This window comes from Empidonax traillii, unplaced genomic scaffold, assembly GCF_003031625.1.
Source record: "Empidonax traillii isolate 1590-97213 ecotype Southwest subspecies unplaced genomic scaffold, ASM303162v1 scaffold605:size788243, whole genome shotgun sequence".
In the NCBI taxonomy this organism is placed as follows: domain Eukaryota; kingdom Metazoa; phylum Chordata; class Aves; order Passeriformes; family Tyrannidae; genus Empidonax; species Empidonax traillii.
In genome coordinates this window covers 174756-191432 of record NW_020955798.1, presented here as the reverse complement: position 1 = coordinate 191432, position 16677 = coordinate 174756, and the positions used below count along the sequence as shown (strand labels likewise).

At 40.5% G+C, this 16677-nt stretch overlaps 1 protein-coding gene across 1 annotated transcript in view; it reads right to left on the bottom strand.

Annotated features, from left to right (window-relative positions):
• Positions 1-235: 235 nt before the first annotated feature.
• The window catches only part of REPS2 (RALBP1 associated Eps domain containing 2), a 91807-nt gene continuing 75365 nt past the window's right edge, over positions 236-16677 (bottom strand). Inside the window, exons 15-18 of the mRNA XM_027898570.1 lie at positions 8641-8724; positions 5910-6055; positions 3836-3941; positions 236-2174 (exon numbers count right to left, since the gene is read on the bottom strand). Of these exons, the coding sequence (XP_027754371.1) occupies positions 2106-2174; positions 3836-3941; positions 5910-6055; positions 8641-8724 (405 nt within the window). The 3' untranslated portion in view covers positions 236-2105. The remainder of the gene's footprint in view (positions 2175-3835; positions 3942-5909; positions 6056-8640; positions 8725-16677) is intronic.

The following is a 16677-nucleotide window of genomic DNA, read 5'->3' as shown; positions in this document are numbered from 1 at the left end:
AACTAAAAAGCAAACAGAATGAGCACTTAGCCTCATTAAATCTCCAGAATGACTCAGTAGTATTATGAACAAATTAAATAAATGATGATAAATTTGGAAAAATATCACTACTAGCAAGAGGGCAGTGGCTCTTTTGCAGCTTCCCAGAAAAGTTTGCATTCCTCACATTTTGTCACTGACCAGGAATGACTGTCTGACCTCAGCTATGCAATAGTCACAGAAGAGAAGTCCCAAATCCAGAGAAAACAGTTGTTTCTTGTTGACATAGTGATGTTTAATTGAATCAAAACTAATGTATCACAAAAACAGAGTTTCAGTAACAATTTTGCAAATGGCAATTTTCACCTTTAGACTTCTGGGTTCATGTTCCACATCCATATTCCTTCCAGCAAAAGTAGACTGTTTCCTCATCAGTTTAAACATTCTCACTGATGCCTTTCTTATCTCTCAACAAAACTTTTGGCTGCTCTGGTGCCCTCTGATATGCCACAGCAGCCATTCAACTACATGCCCTGAAGACAGGCTACCCAGCTGCTTCAAGCCTGCTTCTCCTTCCTCTCAGGCCCAGGGCCATCCTATAGCTACAGGGAGAAAGCATCACACTAACAACAGTGACAAAATTTTTGCACTGTTTCTGCAAGGCAAACACATACACTTAAATTAGGTCAGTGAGCAAAAGGACATGAAACGTGCAGCGTCACGTTTAAGGTGGGTAACAGGTAGGTGACATTCCCTTGCAGTGAAGCACATCATACCCATGGTGTGAGCAGGGCTGATATTATTATGGCTGAAGTCACCCAACCTAAGGGTGCTGCCCGAAAAAATACAGCAACATTAGCTAGCCAGCTTCCATTGTAAGAACTGAGACCAAAGCCACCGACCACTGCATCCACGGAAAAATCCCCACGGGATTCAGTTGGCCCTGGATCAAACACAAGTTAAAAATTCATCTTTGCTTCTTCATTTAGAAAATAGATAGGCATTAGCAGCTTTATCCTATCAGTAGCATCTCCACTGATGTGCAAAGGAACCTTAACGAAAGCCTGCTGTAAAAGGCAATTATTTCCATCACACATTTTATAGCCCCATACATAGCACTTTTGCTATCTTTCTTCTTTTGGAAATACAGTTCTTGTACACATCCTTAAAAATATCAGCAGCTATTAAGACAACAAAGCAGACTAATACAAATGCACACAGAACTGCTTTTATAAAAATGCCCTGAATGCATTTTTAACCTGTTGTTAGAAATATAGTTGGTTAAAAAAAAAAAAAAAAAAAAAAAAAAAAAAAAAAAAAAAAAAAAAAAAAAAAAAAAAAAAAAAAAAAAAAAAAAAAGCTATAAATCAATGATTTCAAATATGCCAAAAGAATGCAGAGACACTGGCAGTTGCATGCAAGTGATAAGAAACAACTATAGCTCAAAACAAGATTTTTTTTCAATTTCCAAAATAACTACATTTTAGTATTTTTTACTGTTCTCTCATACGCCTTGAGCTTCTAAAATACAAGTTCTCTAACATTAAAATACATCCATGATTGCATAATGAACAGTACTAGGAAAATAATTATTTGACATGTGATTAAGGATAAAGGTTCTGGACATCTTGTGAGTTTTATTTCTATGGTATGTTAAACCCATGGGTACTCTACCATGACACAATCCTGCAGGAATCAGTAACATCCAGGAGCACATCTCAGTGGACGAGTTTTCAATTTAAGCAAGAATTCAGGAATGCTGTACCTCTTAATGAGCAGGGCAGGAGGTGCTGCCAAAATGCATATAAATCAGGAATCCTTTACATAAATAAAATACTCTTAGGTTATTCATTTCAGTGATAAACTGCTTTTACACATTAGGCTGGAAAGAGGGAGGAAAGAAGGCGAAGCATCTCCCACTCAGAAATATCTGGCAGTCAGGTATTTGTTTTCTGTCTCTTCCTCACCTGCAAAGGCAAACGCATATAGTGGGGTGAAGGGAGACCTTACAAGGCTGGTCCTCCCCACTGCCTTGGCAGAAACCCTGCTCAGCCACACCCAGGTCCTCTCCTTGCAAGGCTGTCGGACACGTGCTCTGCTCTTGTTGCTGCACAGCGGTGCGGAAGTCACAGGACGGTGACAGGACGTAGCTGCTCCAGCTGCGTTTCCAAGGCAATTCGTTCCTTGTGAACTTCCTGTAGGAGGGAGAGATGGGTGTTCTAACTTTTGGGATGCTTGTATGCACCACCCTGCTCCAGTGAAGAGCAGCCAGGCAAACCACTAGCATTGACTCAAGGTTCAGGGCTCTGCTGTTTTAGTAACTGTCCTTGTGGTCTCAAAACGCAGCACCAATTCCACACAACCCCTCTGCACAGCTTCTGCTGCCTCCTGACAGAGGGGCAACACAGAGGTTTAACCAACCACGTGCTTGGGCGACCAGGGAGAGGAGCAGTCATCCATTGGCCAGTGGAACAGCTGGGGCTGCAGCAAAGATAGCCTCAACTGGCCACTTCTACCAGAGAAAATCAGGCTATTTTGAAATAAGGTTTCCTTCAAAACTGCTTTTTGATAATTTTTTTGGTTCTACAACCAACCTCTTTCCTTCGGGAAATGAACAAGACTTTAGATTTTGCAATCTACCTCTGTGGCTGCTGCAGCAGGAAGATCATCAGTCTCAGTCAGAAATTAAGCATGAAGGCTTTAGGGACCAGTGATTTTGGGAAAGCTCTCCTTGTCTTAAGGCTGCCTCTGTATGGAGAGGCACCCAGCTCTTGTTGACCTCCCATCAAAGGGCTCCCTGCCAGTGTGGGACCTGGGCTGAACTATGACTCCTCCAGGTTTTGGGCAGGCTCAGAGCCCCAGCATGGGCATGCACTTGAAACTTCCTGGTCCTCAGTGCAAGATGTGCCTGAGGAGTCATCTGGTCTCCATAAAAACAGCAGAGCCCTGCTCCATCAGAAAGTTTCCAGGCAGCAATACAGCTAAAAGGAAAAGCTGTTGTGTGAACTTAGGCAAACCTCTATGTCTTTTCCTGCTGTAAAACACAGGTAACAGCACTGCCCTGCTGAAGATGGAGCAGGTAAGACTTGAGTCAAGGAATGATGGCAATGTGCTGTCATTAAAAGCTTTCATCTCTATGCTTATTTCAATTACTGTTATATATTTTGCTCTGATTTCAGTACAGAGCATCCACCCTCAATCTCTCTTGGGAGATCCTTGAAAAGCAGTTAGAAATTAAGTTTAGCAAAGCTGAACAAGCAAACTTTCCCCCAACTGGAAAAAAGTCCATCTGCAGGTTCACTATCCTTTCTAGACATGTGTTTATAACATGTGAGGAAGAAAAAGCTGTAGGAGGTAAAAACCTGAAGTCTGTACTGCTTTTGGACTTAGACAATGGAAAAATGAGAACTGATATTTATAAGAAAACAGTCCCTTGGGAAAACATTAAAGGACAAGTCAGCAGACGTTAAAAAACAGTCTTAGATGCTCATGCAAAACGTGGTTTAACTAGTCCATGTATCTCAAATGCCTGACTCCAGGAGACAATAATGTAGCACAACTGATCAGAAGACCAGAAAGCTTGGCTTGAGTTGGTCTTCTGCACCAGGTGACACCATCACATTAGCAAACTTTTCAGACAAAGTTCATTCTTTAAAATTATGCTGCCAGTGAAGCTGTAGGCTCATAGGTTGTAATTTTTCACAGAAAGCATCATCCTACCCTCATGTACAATACAATTATTCCCTTCTTGAAAGCAGGAAAGTCTCATCTGAGAGGATGAACAAGATTCTCTGCTGGAGGTGACACATAACTGATTACAGGGAGTTTTGTCACTGATTTGCAATGCATTCCTTACCTTCAGTTGCTGCTGGAGCTCACTGTTCAACCTGGCGAGCACAGCATTGGCTTCTTTGTTTTTTCGTATGGCGGTCTGAATAGCCCTTTTCTGCTTGGAAGACTGTCTGCCAGACAGATACAAACATTTCAATTAAGAGCCTCAACAGCGGCTGATGCCAGAAGACCAGCCATCCATTTTGTGAGACTGTACTCTCTACAAACTGGACTATGCTTCAAAGACAAGGTACAAACTACAGATTCAAGAGAAGGAAAATGCAATGCTGCAATTAGATGCCTGAATCAGGTAGAGTTTTTGAAAGTAAAACAGTCACACCTGTTAACGTGAATGACAGAAACATTTTAGGCTGTCTCAACTATTTCTGTTTTCAGAAACTTGTAGAGCTTAGAGAGTCAGGAGTAGCTAATGCAAAACACAAAAATCATTCTATACAGAAATAAAGGACATAGACATGAAAATGCTGTTTCAGATTTTTGGGGCACTGCTGATTCTGATGGTTCTTCACTTCAAAAATTAATCTTTCTTTCATTCAAAGCAGTTATTTCCACCAAAACCATCTGATATCACAAACAAGAACAGAGGGATGGCTTATGGACTCTCCTCATCTGTTTTCTGCTTAAATAAAGGATATCTCTCTTATTATTATTACTTCATAGCCTGTGGTAACTGACCTGGAGGAAATGACAGCTAGGCAGACAGGTACAAAAAGAGACACCTCTTTACATAAGGACCACTCTATTCCAAAAAAAACGAGGTAACAACAGGAAAAAGAAAAGAAAATACAGAAAATACCGGCTGAATATCCAATCCCTCGTCCAAATAGCTTAAAGTTTTACATGAGGCTAGAAGAGCTCTTTAATGCCAAATTTGATCTAAACCAGATGCCCTATTTAAATACGGTCGGCAGTGGCACAGAGTCCCCATTAGCTCGTCTGTCTTAACAGAGCTGATGGCACTGATCTTTGCAATAGAATCTTTTTCATAGCACGGCAACAGGACTTGATGCTGTTATCTTCCAGTGAATTGTCAGTTTTCTGCTTCACTATTTTGGTTCAAACTACTCTCCATAGGCTATAAAGTAATAGATGATAAAAAAAAAAAAATAAAAGCAGGGCAATATATGTCTGTGGCCATTTAAACATTTTAGGAAAGACACAGACAAGACAGGATTGAGATGTTAACAAATGCTGTTATCTCTGAACCACTATGGAATATGCACTCCCAAAGCACAAAATAGCACTTTAAAAGCATCCTAGGAGTCTTATTACTTATTCTAATCTCCAATTATGCAGCACAGATACAGTCTACTGATAAAGAGTTTGCCAAGAAACGCTCAATTGCTTTGGGCAGCTTGGTTTTGTTTCAAGCTGAATCAGATGTCTTTGCAAGGCTCTGGGTGAAGGTGGGGTATAATGTTTGCACAGTCTTTCAGTTGAGGGAAATGCACAGATCCAATAGGGCTTCAAGTGCCTTTGTTTACCATTTGTACAGCCCCTTCCCCACTGCTATTAAATACACATACAAGTCTTTGCTGCTGACAGCTTTGACAGCTGTATTTATGAGAGTGAACACCACATGTTGGGTTTGGCCATTACTGGATTATTACAAGTGGCTCAACTCACACCAGTGGTAAGCTCATTTCCAATATGCCTTGCAACAAAAAAATATCACAAGGATATGACCAACATCAAGTATTTTATGACTCAGTTTCCCGGGCATTTATTTGGTCATATCTGTCCAAATAAATGAGTGTAATTCCAGAAGATACATGCAAGGCAGAAACACACACCTGCACATGTAAAAGGAGTTACATTAGAGATGCTGGCTGAACAGCTCTTCAGATACGTCTGCCAGATACAGAAGTACCTTTGAAGAGGTTATCTATCAATCAAATACCACCAACAGTCACTACAGGCTTAGTTTACATTTGAGAAGACCAATGCACATTTCAGAGACCTGCATCTAGTGAAGCACTCTCAAAACCAGAACTATTAAGCACAAAATTACACAAAGAGGAAACCCTGCCATATCAGATCTCATGGTGCAGTTTGGCTTGCTTAGTCCAGGTTTTTACTTTTGAACGGGGAGATGAGCCTTGGCTGCTGGCTGGGAAGAAGTCACGTTTATAGTGGGAGAAAGCTCAGGGGTCTCCAGCCCTTGTGCCTCCGTCCGGAGCTTCCTGCGGGCAGGTTTGGAGGGCGGCTGAGCAAGAACAACCTCCTGAAAGGAAGAAGCACAGCAACGTTAAGTCAGGCCATATGTGTCCCATCATTAGGCTGGGCAATATGACACATAAATTGCTGACAGCTGGACTAAGATTTCATAATTTAAAGAGGTACAGAGCTTAATTCAAATTCGGTAATAGCTTCTCAGGTTTCCGACTTTGAAAAAGGAACAAAAACTCCTGCAATCCCTTAATGAATTAAATGATTATACTGGTGTTTTGTCTTCATCTGGATGAGAGGCTCTTCAGACTGTATTGTATAGCTCTGTGTGCAATGGGCAGAGGTAGAGGTATAAATACACATACTGGCCCCCAGTTGACTCAAAAGCATTAAAACCAAAGCTAGATTTAATTTTGATTATGCTCAGTTGGTAAGAATCAATAATCAATCAATCACTTGTATCCCATCTTACAGCCTCACACATCTGGCACAGAATTTCTCCCTTCTCCCTTCCTCTCTTACATGAAGCAACACTGAAGATAGCTTAGAAATACAAATATATAAAATTATCCATGCAAAATTAACATGTTGGAAGTATAGAAGGCCAGTTATTTCTCTTGATAAATTACATCAAATAGATAGTCTGGGTTTTCTAGGTCAAACATAGTCTTGGATTTTTATGACTTCAGTGGTAAGAAGAGTTTTAGTTATTTTAAATTAAGACATCATTTCTTTAGCAACAAAAACAGTTTTAATGTCTTATAGCTGTTTTAAATCTAAAATATAAATACATCCTTTTAATTGTATTTTATTATTAGATCTGTTTTACAAGGGATATAGCTATTACTGCCTCATTTCATAAATGAGAAAGCTAAGACCCCAACAAGTTGAAGGGACTTGAGAAAGGTTTTTTTAGCACCACAGACAAAACCAGAGACCAGATTTTCTTATTGCACAGTTTACTGGGCTAGACTACATGCATTACTAAGTTTTGACCAAATGTTAGTAAAATAAGAAAAAAAAATAAATGGGGAAATATTTAATGACACAGCAATTACAAGAAAAAAACAACACTGTAATAAGCAGCCTGAGTCACTGGAAGAGACTACTATGAGTGATAAAAATGAAAACAACGTAAGACCATCAATCATTAGTATTAGAGGGATTGCAATTATTAAAGGAATTTGAATTATAAGGAAAAAAGGGTTTCAACATTAAAAAACAGTTCTGTCATTACTGAAAAAAAGATCTAAAAATATTATGAGATGTTCTGATCAGGACATCAGCACATCATGACTGCACAGGTCTCTGGTAATACCATGCTCTGAAATCCTGTGCAGACACACAGGTCCCTGCAAACACCACATGCGGCAAGTGAAGAACTTGTGTATGCCTTCTACAACTGTAAACTGCTGGGATGCAAACACACAATCCCAGTCTACCTTAAACTGCCCAAACCCTACCAAATCCACAGGATAAATCCCTCTGCCATTTCAAACACAATACTGTAAGCAATGATGCAATACTAAAAAGCAGATCCCTCTGTAGGGGTTCTTTGGCTGCCTGCTGCTGCACAAGGCTTTGGAACAACAACAACCTGCATCCCACACCCCACAGCCCGGGGCTTCACTGCATTTTAGGGATCCAGGTGGGATAAGGGTGAGCATGAAGTAGGTGGACTGCAAGGACTTTATTTCCCCTCAGCAGGGCTACAAAGCAAACCAAGGAAGAACCCAGACAAGGCTAGAACTAGCACGTGATGAGCACTAGAAGAACAAGGACACTGCCTGGAAAACCATATCACACACAGAAAGTGCCAACACTGGACATTTGTCTGTGGCCCCCATTAGAGCAAGAAGGGTGATGGTGCTCCCTGAGCAAGGTACACACTACATACGGCACCTGCAAACAGTTCTTGGCTGGGCTAAGCAAAGGTCTTGCAGGTGCTCTCTGGCTGCAGGAGGGGCCAGAGGGTCAAGAATCTTCATTTGCCCCCTGTCAAAACCTGTTCTGGCTGAGGCTAGTGGAAGGAGGTGGTGGGAGCATCACCAGGAGAGGGGAAATGCTCACAACCACTGCTAAGGCCATTCCATCCCTAAGCAAGGCTCTTTGAAGAGTGCTATTGCAATTCCAGTGCTTACTTTATACAATGATATGTTCATACAAAAACATATTAGAAGCTGCACATCTTGAGCAAATCTCTCCCAGTCTGTGTACATTTCATGGCAGATCCTAACCTCTAGCAAACAGGTGTGTATACACCAAAATTAAATCCTCAATAACTGAAACCAAGAAGCGCAAGAACTACAGCAAGGCAGGGGTCAAGTACAAACTCTTTTTTGTCTTCCCTAAGGCTCCACAAGGCTCCCTAAGGCTCTCCTATTGATTTTGAAATAAATGGCAAGCTGCCTCTCTCAAAGCACATGCATCAATGTGTATGTATTAAGAGCTTTCTTAATGATTTATCCGAGTTGATGTCACACATGATCCCAGTTCTCTCCAGCGTCTTGACCTCTACAGAAGGTAAACATGTGAAAACATAACCCTAACCCTCTGTTTAATTGCTTTAAAACCTAAACCAACCACATTTGTTGATGAAGGCAAATCACTCCATAATGGAACAATGTGTGCAGGTCTCACCTTTTTTGCTGAACTGTTTTCTTCTGCCTGCGATGGGGGTCTATTCATCTGAGGATGTAAATCAACCTCAGATGGTTGCTCTGTCTGCAACAACAAATCAGTTATTGCTACACCAAGTCACATACAATAAAGTCAATGAAAGGAAACGTTACACACAAAAGAAAAGTTACTTTAACAATTCAACAGTAGGGAAAAATGGAGATCTAGGTTGACAGCTGAATGGATGACATACGTCTTTTGCAGATTTTTAATGAAACCATTTTCTTGCATTTTAGAAGAAGACTTCGTGAACCATTAGGAACTGACGAATGTAAACAATCTAGTACTCATAATTTCTTCTAGAGTTACCCATATGGCCTAGATATTTAGAGAAAAACTAAGGAAGGTGGATAAAAGCTAGAAAGATTTTGGATGCACCCTGTCACCTTATTATCACCTGAAACCGATGAAAATTCATTGGAGTAAGCCTCTGTCTTTGAAGTTTGCAAGGCTGAAGTGAGAAAGCATGAATCATACCAAAAATTCCAGCAAAGTTACTGAAAACACAAGTCATAAAAGCAGACAAATAAATCTTCCCTCCTCCCTTCTCACGTTTCAAACAGAAACCAAGATGAACACTCACCACCCAGGTCTACACATCTGCAAAACAAAACACCCTCCCCCCACCATATCTGACCGAGCAGCAAATTAAAACAGAGGGTTAATCCCTTGCTTTGCCTTTTCTGAAACCTCTCTGCATCTTTTGACAGGGCCCAGCATAGGGAAGGATGGATTTGGAGCTGCCTGTCCCTGGGCACGCAGCAGCAAACACGGTATAAACACAGTTGCGACTGTTTTCTGTCCAGAAAGTATGGGCTGGCTCTCCAGGATGGGGAAGGCAGGCAGGAGCAGGAGGCTGAGGGCACTTGGCACCACCAAGCAGCCTCTTCTCCCCTTTCCCAGCTTCTGCCAAGTTGAAACCACATTGGCAACAGCCCCCAGGAAGGAGGGGCAACCTGTCATCCTGCTCCCTCCACAAGAAAGCCTCATTTCTATACAAGTGAAAAACCAAATCTGAGGCAAACCTCAAACTTTCAAGGGACCAGAATTTTAGCCATAATAACTTGCTGCACACTGAAGAACCTCACTCGCTGTTGCCAAGAGGTTTCTGCAGAGGCCCACCAAGCTCTGTAGCAGTCACAAGTTTACCAGTGCTTAACTGTAAGTTAAACAAAAATTACAGAAAGCACAGATTTTGGTATATTTAAACAGGAGGAATTTTTTCACTTTGATTTCTTCCATAACAGACACAGTAAGAGCTGTACAGAAAGGTCCAGAAAAAAACATGGTTCCGTCAGGTTACTGCTGTTCTCCAACCATATGGCATCAAACATGTGCACAGAGCAGGGAAATTTGGAATTTACTTTTTTTTTAAAAACGCATGTGAAATCCCTCAGGAAGGAGGGAAAAGTTATTTTGACTGAAAAGATTTCTCCCCCACCTTCTTTTAAGTGTGCTACATCTGTAGTGTTACTTGATGGTTAAAAAATCCAAAACCCAGTCACACTGTAACATTACAGTATCTGAATAATAGTATCTGGATTTTTTTAAATTTTAATAACTACTGAATATTAACATTTGAATTCTTGAAAAGCTGTTTATGTATTGAAGAGTCTCCTCTCTAACTGTAGATTTCTGGTCCAATTAGAGTGAAATGGTAAAAAAGCTATCTTTTTATCTGTCTATAAAAAAAGGCCACTGAATGCAACTGAGCATTTTTTTATCAGCAAAGCTGAGTAGCCCATAAACTCCCTGATTTCTACAACCACTGTGTTTGAAAGAAATAAGGGCTCTAAGCACTGGTAGCAGTAGCCTGGGAAAGTCCACAAGGCTTTCATGAACAGTCTGGGGACAGAAAAGGTCAAAGAGCAAACAGAACCACATCACATTATCATAAATTTGGGCCACATCACTTGGACAATTCATTCATTCAAGGACAGCAAGAGTAAACCCAGCCCTTCAGAGAGCCACATAACATGCGTACTATTAATTCCTCATGGTATAACTTTGCTGCACAGCCCAGAACAGTGACAAGGTACACGAGAGACAGCTCTTAATGATCCCTCTTGGACAGCGATTCCTAGAACCCTCTCTACCCTGACCAGGCAAGAAGTTTCCGGTGCACACACACTCGTTGGAGCCTACATTAAACCTTGCATCAAAAGCAAGAGTATACTAACTTATTCCACATAATGAAAAAAAAAAAAAAAAAGGTAATCAACCCCATGTTATTTATGTATAGATTAAAAAAAAATGCAGCTTTTGAAGAACCAGTGTGTTCAAACATTGTAGAAGTAACTGAAGAGACCATTACTCTATAATGTCAGCTGCAAATAAGTGGAAAAAATTATGGTAAGATAAAGGGCCTGGAGGGGAAGGAAAAATACAAAAAACAAACCTCAAACTTTTGCAAAAGCATCCTTTCTTCTTTTTCCTCTCTTCCTTTTTTTTTTGTTTTTCATTATTTTTAATGGTGTCACTGCAGAAGGATACTGCTTTAAACTGAAGAGAACCAAAAAAAAGGGTAAACTTCATAACCTGGTAAAAGCAAATACAAATGGCATGGATGATGCCAAAATTTCCAACAGTTTGATATTGCCGTTCCTACTGATGCAAGACACATTTTTTGTGAGCTCAGTGCTATGATGGGCTGTGGCAGCTGTGCTGCAGGGTTGCAGTACCTGCTGCCTGAGGCTGGGTCACTGGGCTGGCCACTTCTCCCTGTTGCCAAGATGTGAGAATGGCAAAGCTCAGCTGCCAGAGGAGCAAGGGCTGGTAAAAATAAAGAAATATCCGAAAAAAAAAATAATAAAGAGGGAAACCCCCAAAAAAGACAACTAGTTCTGGTGATGTAGCTCATGCGTAATGAACATAACCAAGCGACTGCCATGTCCCTAAAGTGCCACCTAGTGGCATGTGGCACAGGCCATTTCTGAGTGCTTCGCTTGGAGGAGACTTCCAAAAAAAAGGTGTCTGCATCACTAGGAGCCTGCAGATTGAGCCTGCCCCACGGGCATGCTGCTACTGGGCGTGCTGAGCCTTGGCTCTTCCCAAAGTCACCTTTCCCTCTCAGGCAGAAACCAGCTCTACACATGAATTATCTGCTGTCAGAGTTACAAGCTCTCCTCTAGAAAGATCTCCACTCCTTAGGGCAATGACTGACACAAGAGTCCAAGTGTAAAAAAAGATCTGTGTGCTGCTGCAGGGGATTTTGTTAAGGGACAGACAGCATTTAACCCAGGCAAAAATCTTTTAATTCAGGCAAAAATTTTTTGTTAACTGTATCGTGCATCAATGCAAAGGTTTGCTGATGCAGCTAACGCAACAACGTCCTCTCTGAGAAGCTTCACAAATATATCTGCAAGCTGATATCTCCCCACATTGTCCCTACACAGATTTTAAAGGAAAAATAACTCTTGCTTTTTCTTTTGGCAGAGGGATTCCTTGCAGATTTCCTTTCCTTCACTGATTTGGATGTGAGGTGAAAGCCAGTAGTAGCAGCCTTCAGGTAGAGTGAGCCTGGCTCAACAGCACTCTGGTCCAAGCTCCCATAGTGGAATACAAGGAAAAGGTGATCCACCAGGAGCAGCTGAGGTGGGTTTCAGTTCTTCATCATTTTCATACCATGCTTAGTATAGTCTCTGGGCATCTAATTTCTCATTCAGAAACATAGCCATAAACTACCTCCTTCCATCATAGAAATGTCTTAGAATTTTCCCACATACTCGAAACTTGGCCCATTTATATTCAAATACTTCACCATTGGTACATAAAACTGAAAGATTATCCATTATATAATATGGTCTTTCAAAGGAAATTTCAGTTATGGTAGTGGCGAAGTGTTCTTCAATGGAGGTGTCTCACTCACATTCACAGAACACTGAGAGTGCTGCTGCGCTGGCTGGTATGGCTGAGAACACACCCAGGGATACAGGAGATGAGCAAAGAATATCCTGCTCATCTGCACTACCAGCAGTGCAAACAGAGGCTGATGACCAGGCCTAAGACCATCTTGATTTTGGGAAGCAGAGAAAATGACCACAGAAAAGAGCAAGATAGTGCCCTATTCCAAATCTCCTGAAGAGATTCTCTTTGCAGAGACCAGACAGTATCTAGTTTATTAACAGATAGTATCTAGTTTATTAACAGATAGTATCTAGTTTTTTCTCAGCACAGTTCTGAATTTTCTGGGATCAGCCATACCCTTCCCATTCTTCCAGGCAAAAGGTAAAACTGGCCAACAAATTTTCTGTGCAACGGCCACAGCCAGAGCCCAACCTGTGGCCTACGGCAAATGCTCATTATTTCATAGCATGAGCCTCTACCAGACATTCATAATCTCCTCAATGCTCCATGTGACGATACTTAACAGCACCTTTCTAAAAGAATACGTAACACTCACTTGAACACTAAGTGCTTCGAAAGCCTCAGATGAAAGATCATTGTAACTACAAAAGAACACAGCATCTTAACAACTGGGCCTTCGCTTACATTTCCAGTTCTGTTGTTCTGCAATGCTGGATTATATGTAGATTTTACACTCACATTTCAAGACAATCCATAACTGATCTTCCAGAACACAAGGTCTACATAGAGCTTTCATATTTCTGTTACCTGAGAGGCTTTTTGCAAGAGGTAAAGTATATATTCAATCTTTCCCACAATTCAATGTTGCCCACACTTACGTTCCAGGTTAACTTTACATATGGAAATAGTCCCATTGTAGTCAATGGCATTACTCACAGAAATGAAATTATCTCTGTGCATTCACTGGAGTAGCCTATAATCATTACCTATACAGTGCCACTGCTTAGCTTTGCAAAAAAAGTATTGAGAACAGCTTATCTATATAAAAAGTAGGATACTACATATCCTTAACACTCTGTGTGTGCCCACTGCAATCTTCTATCATCTCTACACAAGTTCATTTAATAGGTATTTTGCTCCTTTCTAAACATTCATATTTTTGTGCTTAAAGCCAATTTCTGAGAAGTCAAGACATCTCAATTCTGGTTTCTGTGAGTCTTCTGCATCCCACACTGAATCATCAACTCTTTTTATTGCTTATTACAAAAACTGAAAATGGTCAGACAGGAGAAAACCCATGGGGATGCAAATGCAACAAGCTGCCAGGGTCTTAGCGTGCTGCCTGCTTTCTCAGCACTGTGCAGCCCTGAAGTTTTGATAAGCTTTTTCTTTCCCTGAGCTATCTGAGGGCTGGTGATAAGGTTGAGGAGAAAGGCAGTAAATACAAACAAATTGCTGCAATGTTCAGCTCATTCGCAAGGAAAGAATAGGACCCAGATGGAAGCATTAACAATCTGTTTTAATGCTTCAACTTCCACAAAACCAGATTAACGTAAGCTAGAAAGGGCTGTGTGAATTCCACTACAGATACAGGCACTGGGTTCTTAGATTCTTTTTATTGTTGTTTTTACGATAAATGTGAAGCCAAGTTAAAAAATTATTACAACATATTTTAATTAAGATACTCTCCCAAAAACCTCTTTAGAAAGGATTTTATAGCATCCATCAACTACTCCTCAAATTCAATTTTAACTGTGCTACTTTTCCACCACTTCTTAAACCATAATTTATTTTGTCTGGTCATCTTAGATTTAATATATAATTTTCATGAGAGGAAGATAATCCACTTATAATAAAGTGGCAGATGGCAAAATCTTTCACGTTATGGAACACTTTCCGTTTCATTACTGTTACTGCCTTCTTTAGTACCTATTGCACTGCTTATACAATGTATGTTATTCTGCAGCCAAAACCATGGAGATGATCAAAAAACCCACCCTCTTCTTGCACAGTGGTTGTAAATACAAGCTAACAAGTATCCTTTGGTTTAACGTAAAATGGTTGTTTGGGAGGATACCATCAGGTATATAAATAGGAGAATGCCAAAAGAAAACTCTTACTATTTTGGGGGTAGTTTTTATTTATATAACAAAAATGTTCCTTCCTGTAAAACTCCAGGTGTCCTGCCAGCACTTGAAATTCCTCACATAATTTTACAGAGTAAAGGAATGCCTCAGTGAGCTAAATATTTTCTCCAAACGACTCTGTAACAGAAAGAAGCAATTCTGTATCTCATCTCCACATATCCCTGCTTTACCCAAAGATGCTGGTAGTGGGGGGGATGCCTGGACCACCTCCCAGCACGGAGACTGCACGGGGCCAGCCTGCTCAGGAGGCTGAGAGGTCTCAGCAGGACAGACAGGAGTCCTGCCCCACCTCTTGGCCTCAACACCACGCACCAGCATGATGGTTACAAACCCAGCCTGAGCATAGCCCACACTCGTGGCTCTTCATGGATTCAGCAGAACGTGAAGGCATGTTAGTAGAGACAACTTCTTGAACTGGGTCCCAGTTTTCACTTGCAATTCAGGATGATGAATGGCCAAAAAGCTTCAAGGAATTAAGAAGTATCAAGTAACATTTGGAGAGCAGAACATATAATATGTTAAAAAGAATAATATCTTTGCTTCCAACACCACCAGGTGCTTGTGACTGGACAGGGTGACCCACTCATCATCCTTCAGAGTTCTTCATTTCCACAATTTCACCAAATCAATAACATCTAATGGTAATGATGGCCACTAAACTGACAGCTGAATTCTGAGCTCACATAACACAGTGAGATTTCAATCTTCAGAGTTGCACTGTACTCAGGATATTTCAATTTGATAATGTTAACAGCTGCCTACCTATTCTCCTTCACTTGAATGCTTTTCCTTCACCCATATATTTTCAGTGCCTGCCAAAGCTGCCAGCATGGAACCAGTGGGAAAAACACATCCCAAGGTCTCCAGAAACAAAAGTCCAGCACAAACCAGTGTGAATTTACAAAACCAACAAGCTTAAAATTTTGACTCTGGGTAAAGAGACTAGGAACATCAGTTTTTTCAGCCAAGATATACAGAGCTTTCTTCCAGTCCCACTGTTTTCAAATCCCCTTATACAGCACAGACAGGATTGAAGATATGCCTTCATTACTGGACAGGAAGGTATTGAAATAGGGTAATTTAAATAAAGGAATGTTGATCTAATTGGCCATCATTGCAGACAGTTAGCTGTTGTTGGATAAAATCCTAAAGTTATATTTGTTCTACAATGTTCATCTGTAATTCCTATTAACATAAATATGTTACTAAATCTCCCACAGAAAGCAGCTGTAGTAAATGACTTCTGTAGGCTTGAAAGCCAACAGTAATAAAGTATTATTTCCATTTAAAAAAAAAAACAACAGGGGCTTATATGAGATGAGCATAAACATTTGGGTTCAGTGGAACATTCATGAGCACCCAAAATTATTTCCTATCTGAAATATGTGTCACTGCAAAACAGTTACATAGTTATTGCCTTCCTACCATGATTCTTGCACCTCCAAGTTACACAAATTTTCTCTGTACAGCCCTGGATCTGCACAAAAGTTTTGGGGCCACCTTTATGCCATTCCTCCTCGATGAATTAAGTTTACTATCAAGTTAGGAACAAAGGATTAGGAAAACTTACTCAATCCACTGAATTCTGTTCTCTACAAGCCCAGAAAAAAACTACAGTAGGTATTTCAACCATACAGGTTATTTGTTCTATTACACTATCACTTTAAGTAAGGGGATGATGAGGAGGATGACACAAAAAACATACGTAAAAATTAAAAAAAGAAAAGGAAACCAAAACAAAATTAAATGTAATAAACAAAAAAGGCAGAAAACCCATAACTATAGCATGCCATGGGAAGTTAGCAGAGAGGTAAAGCCTTGCCCATGTCCTAAGTCTTTACAATAGCTTGCAGCATATTAAATATTTATGGTCCAAAGAAAATGAGAAACTGACACAGATAAAATTATCTTTAAATCCAAACAGCTAATTCAGACTTGCTAAAATGTGACAAGTGCTACTAGGGATGAAGAGGGTGTCAGTGAAGATACACACAGGCTTATACACAAAAGTAAAACACTTCAAAATAACATCGCATCCCCCCCC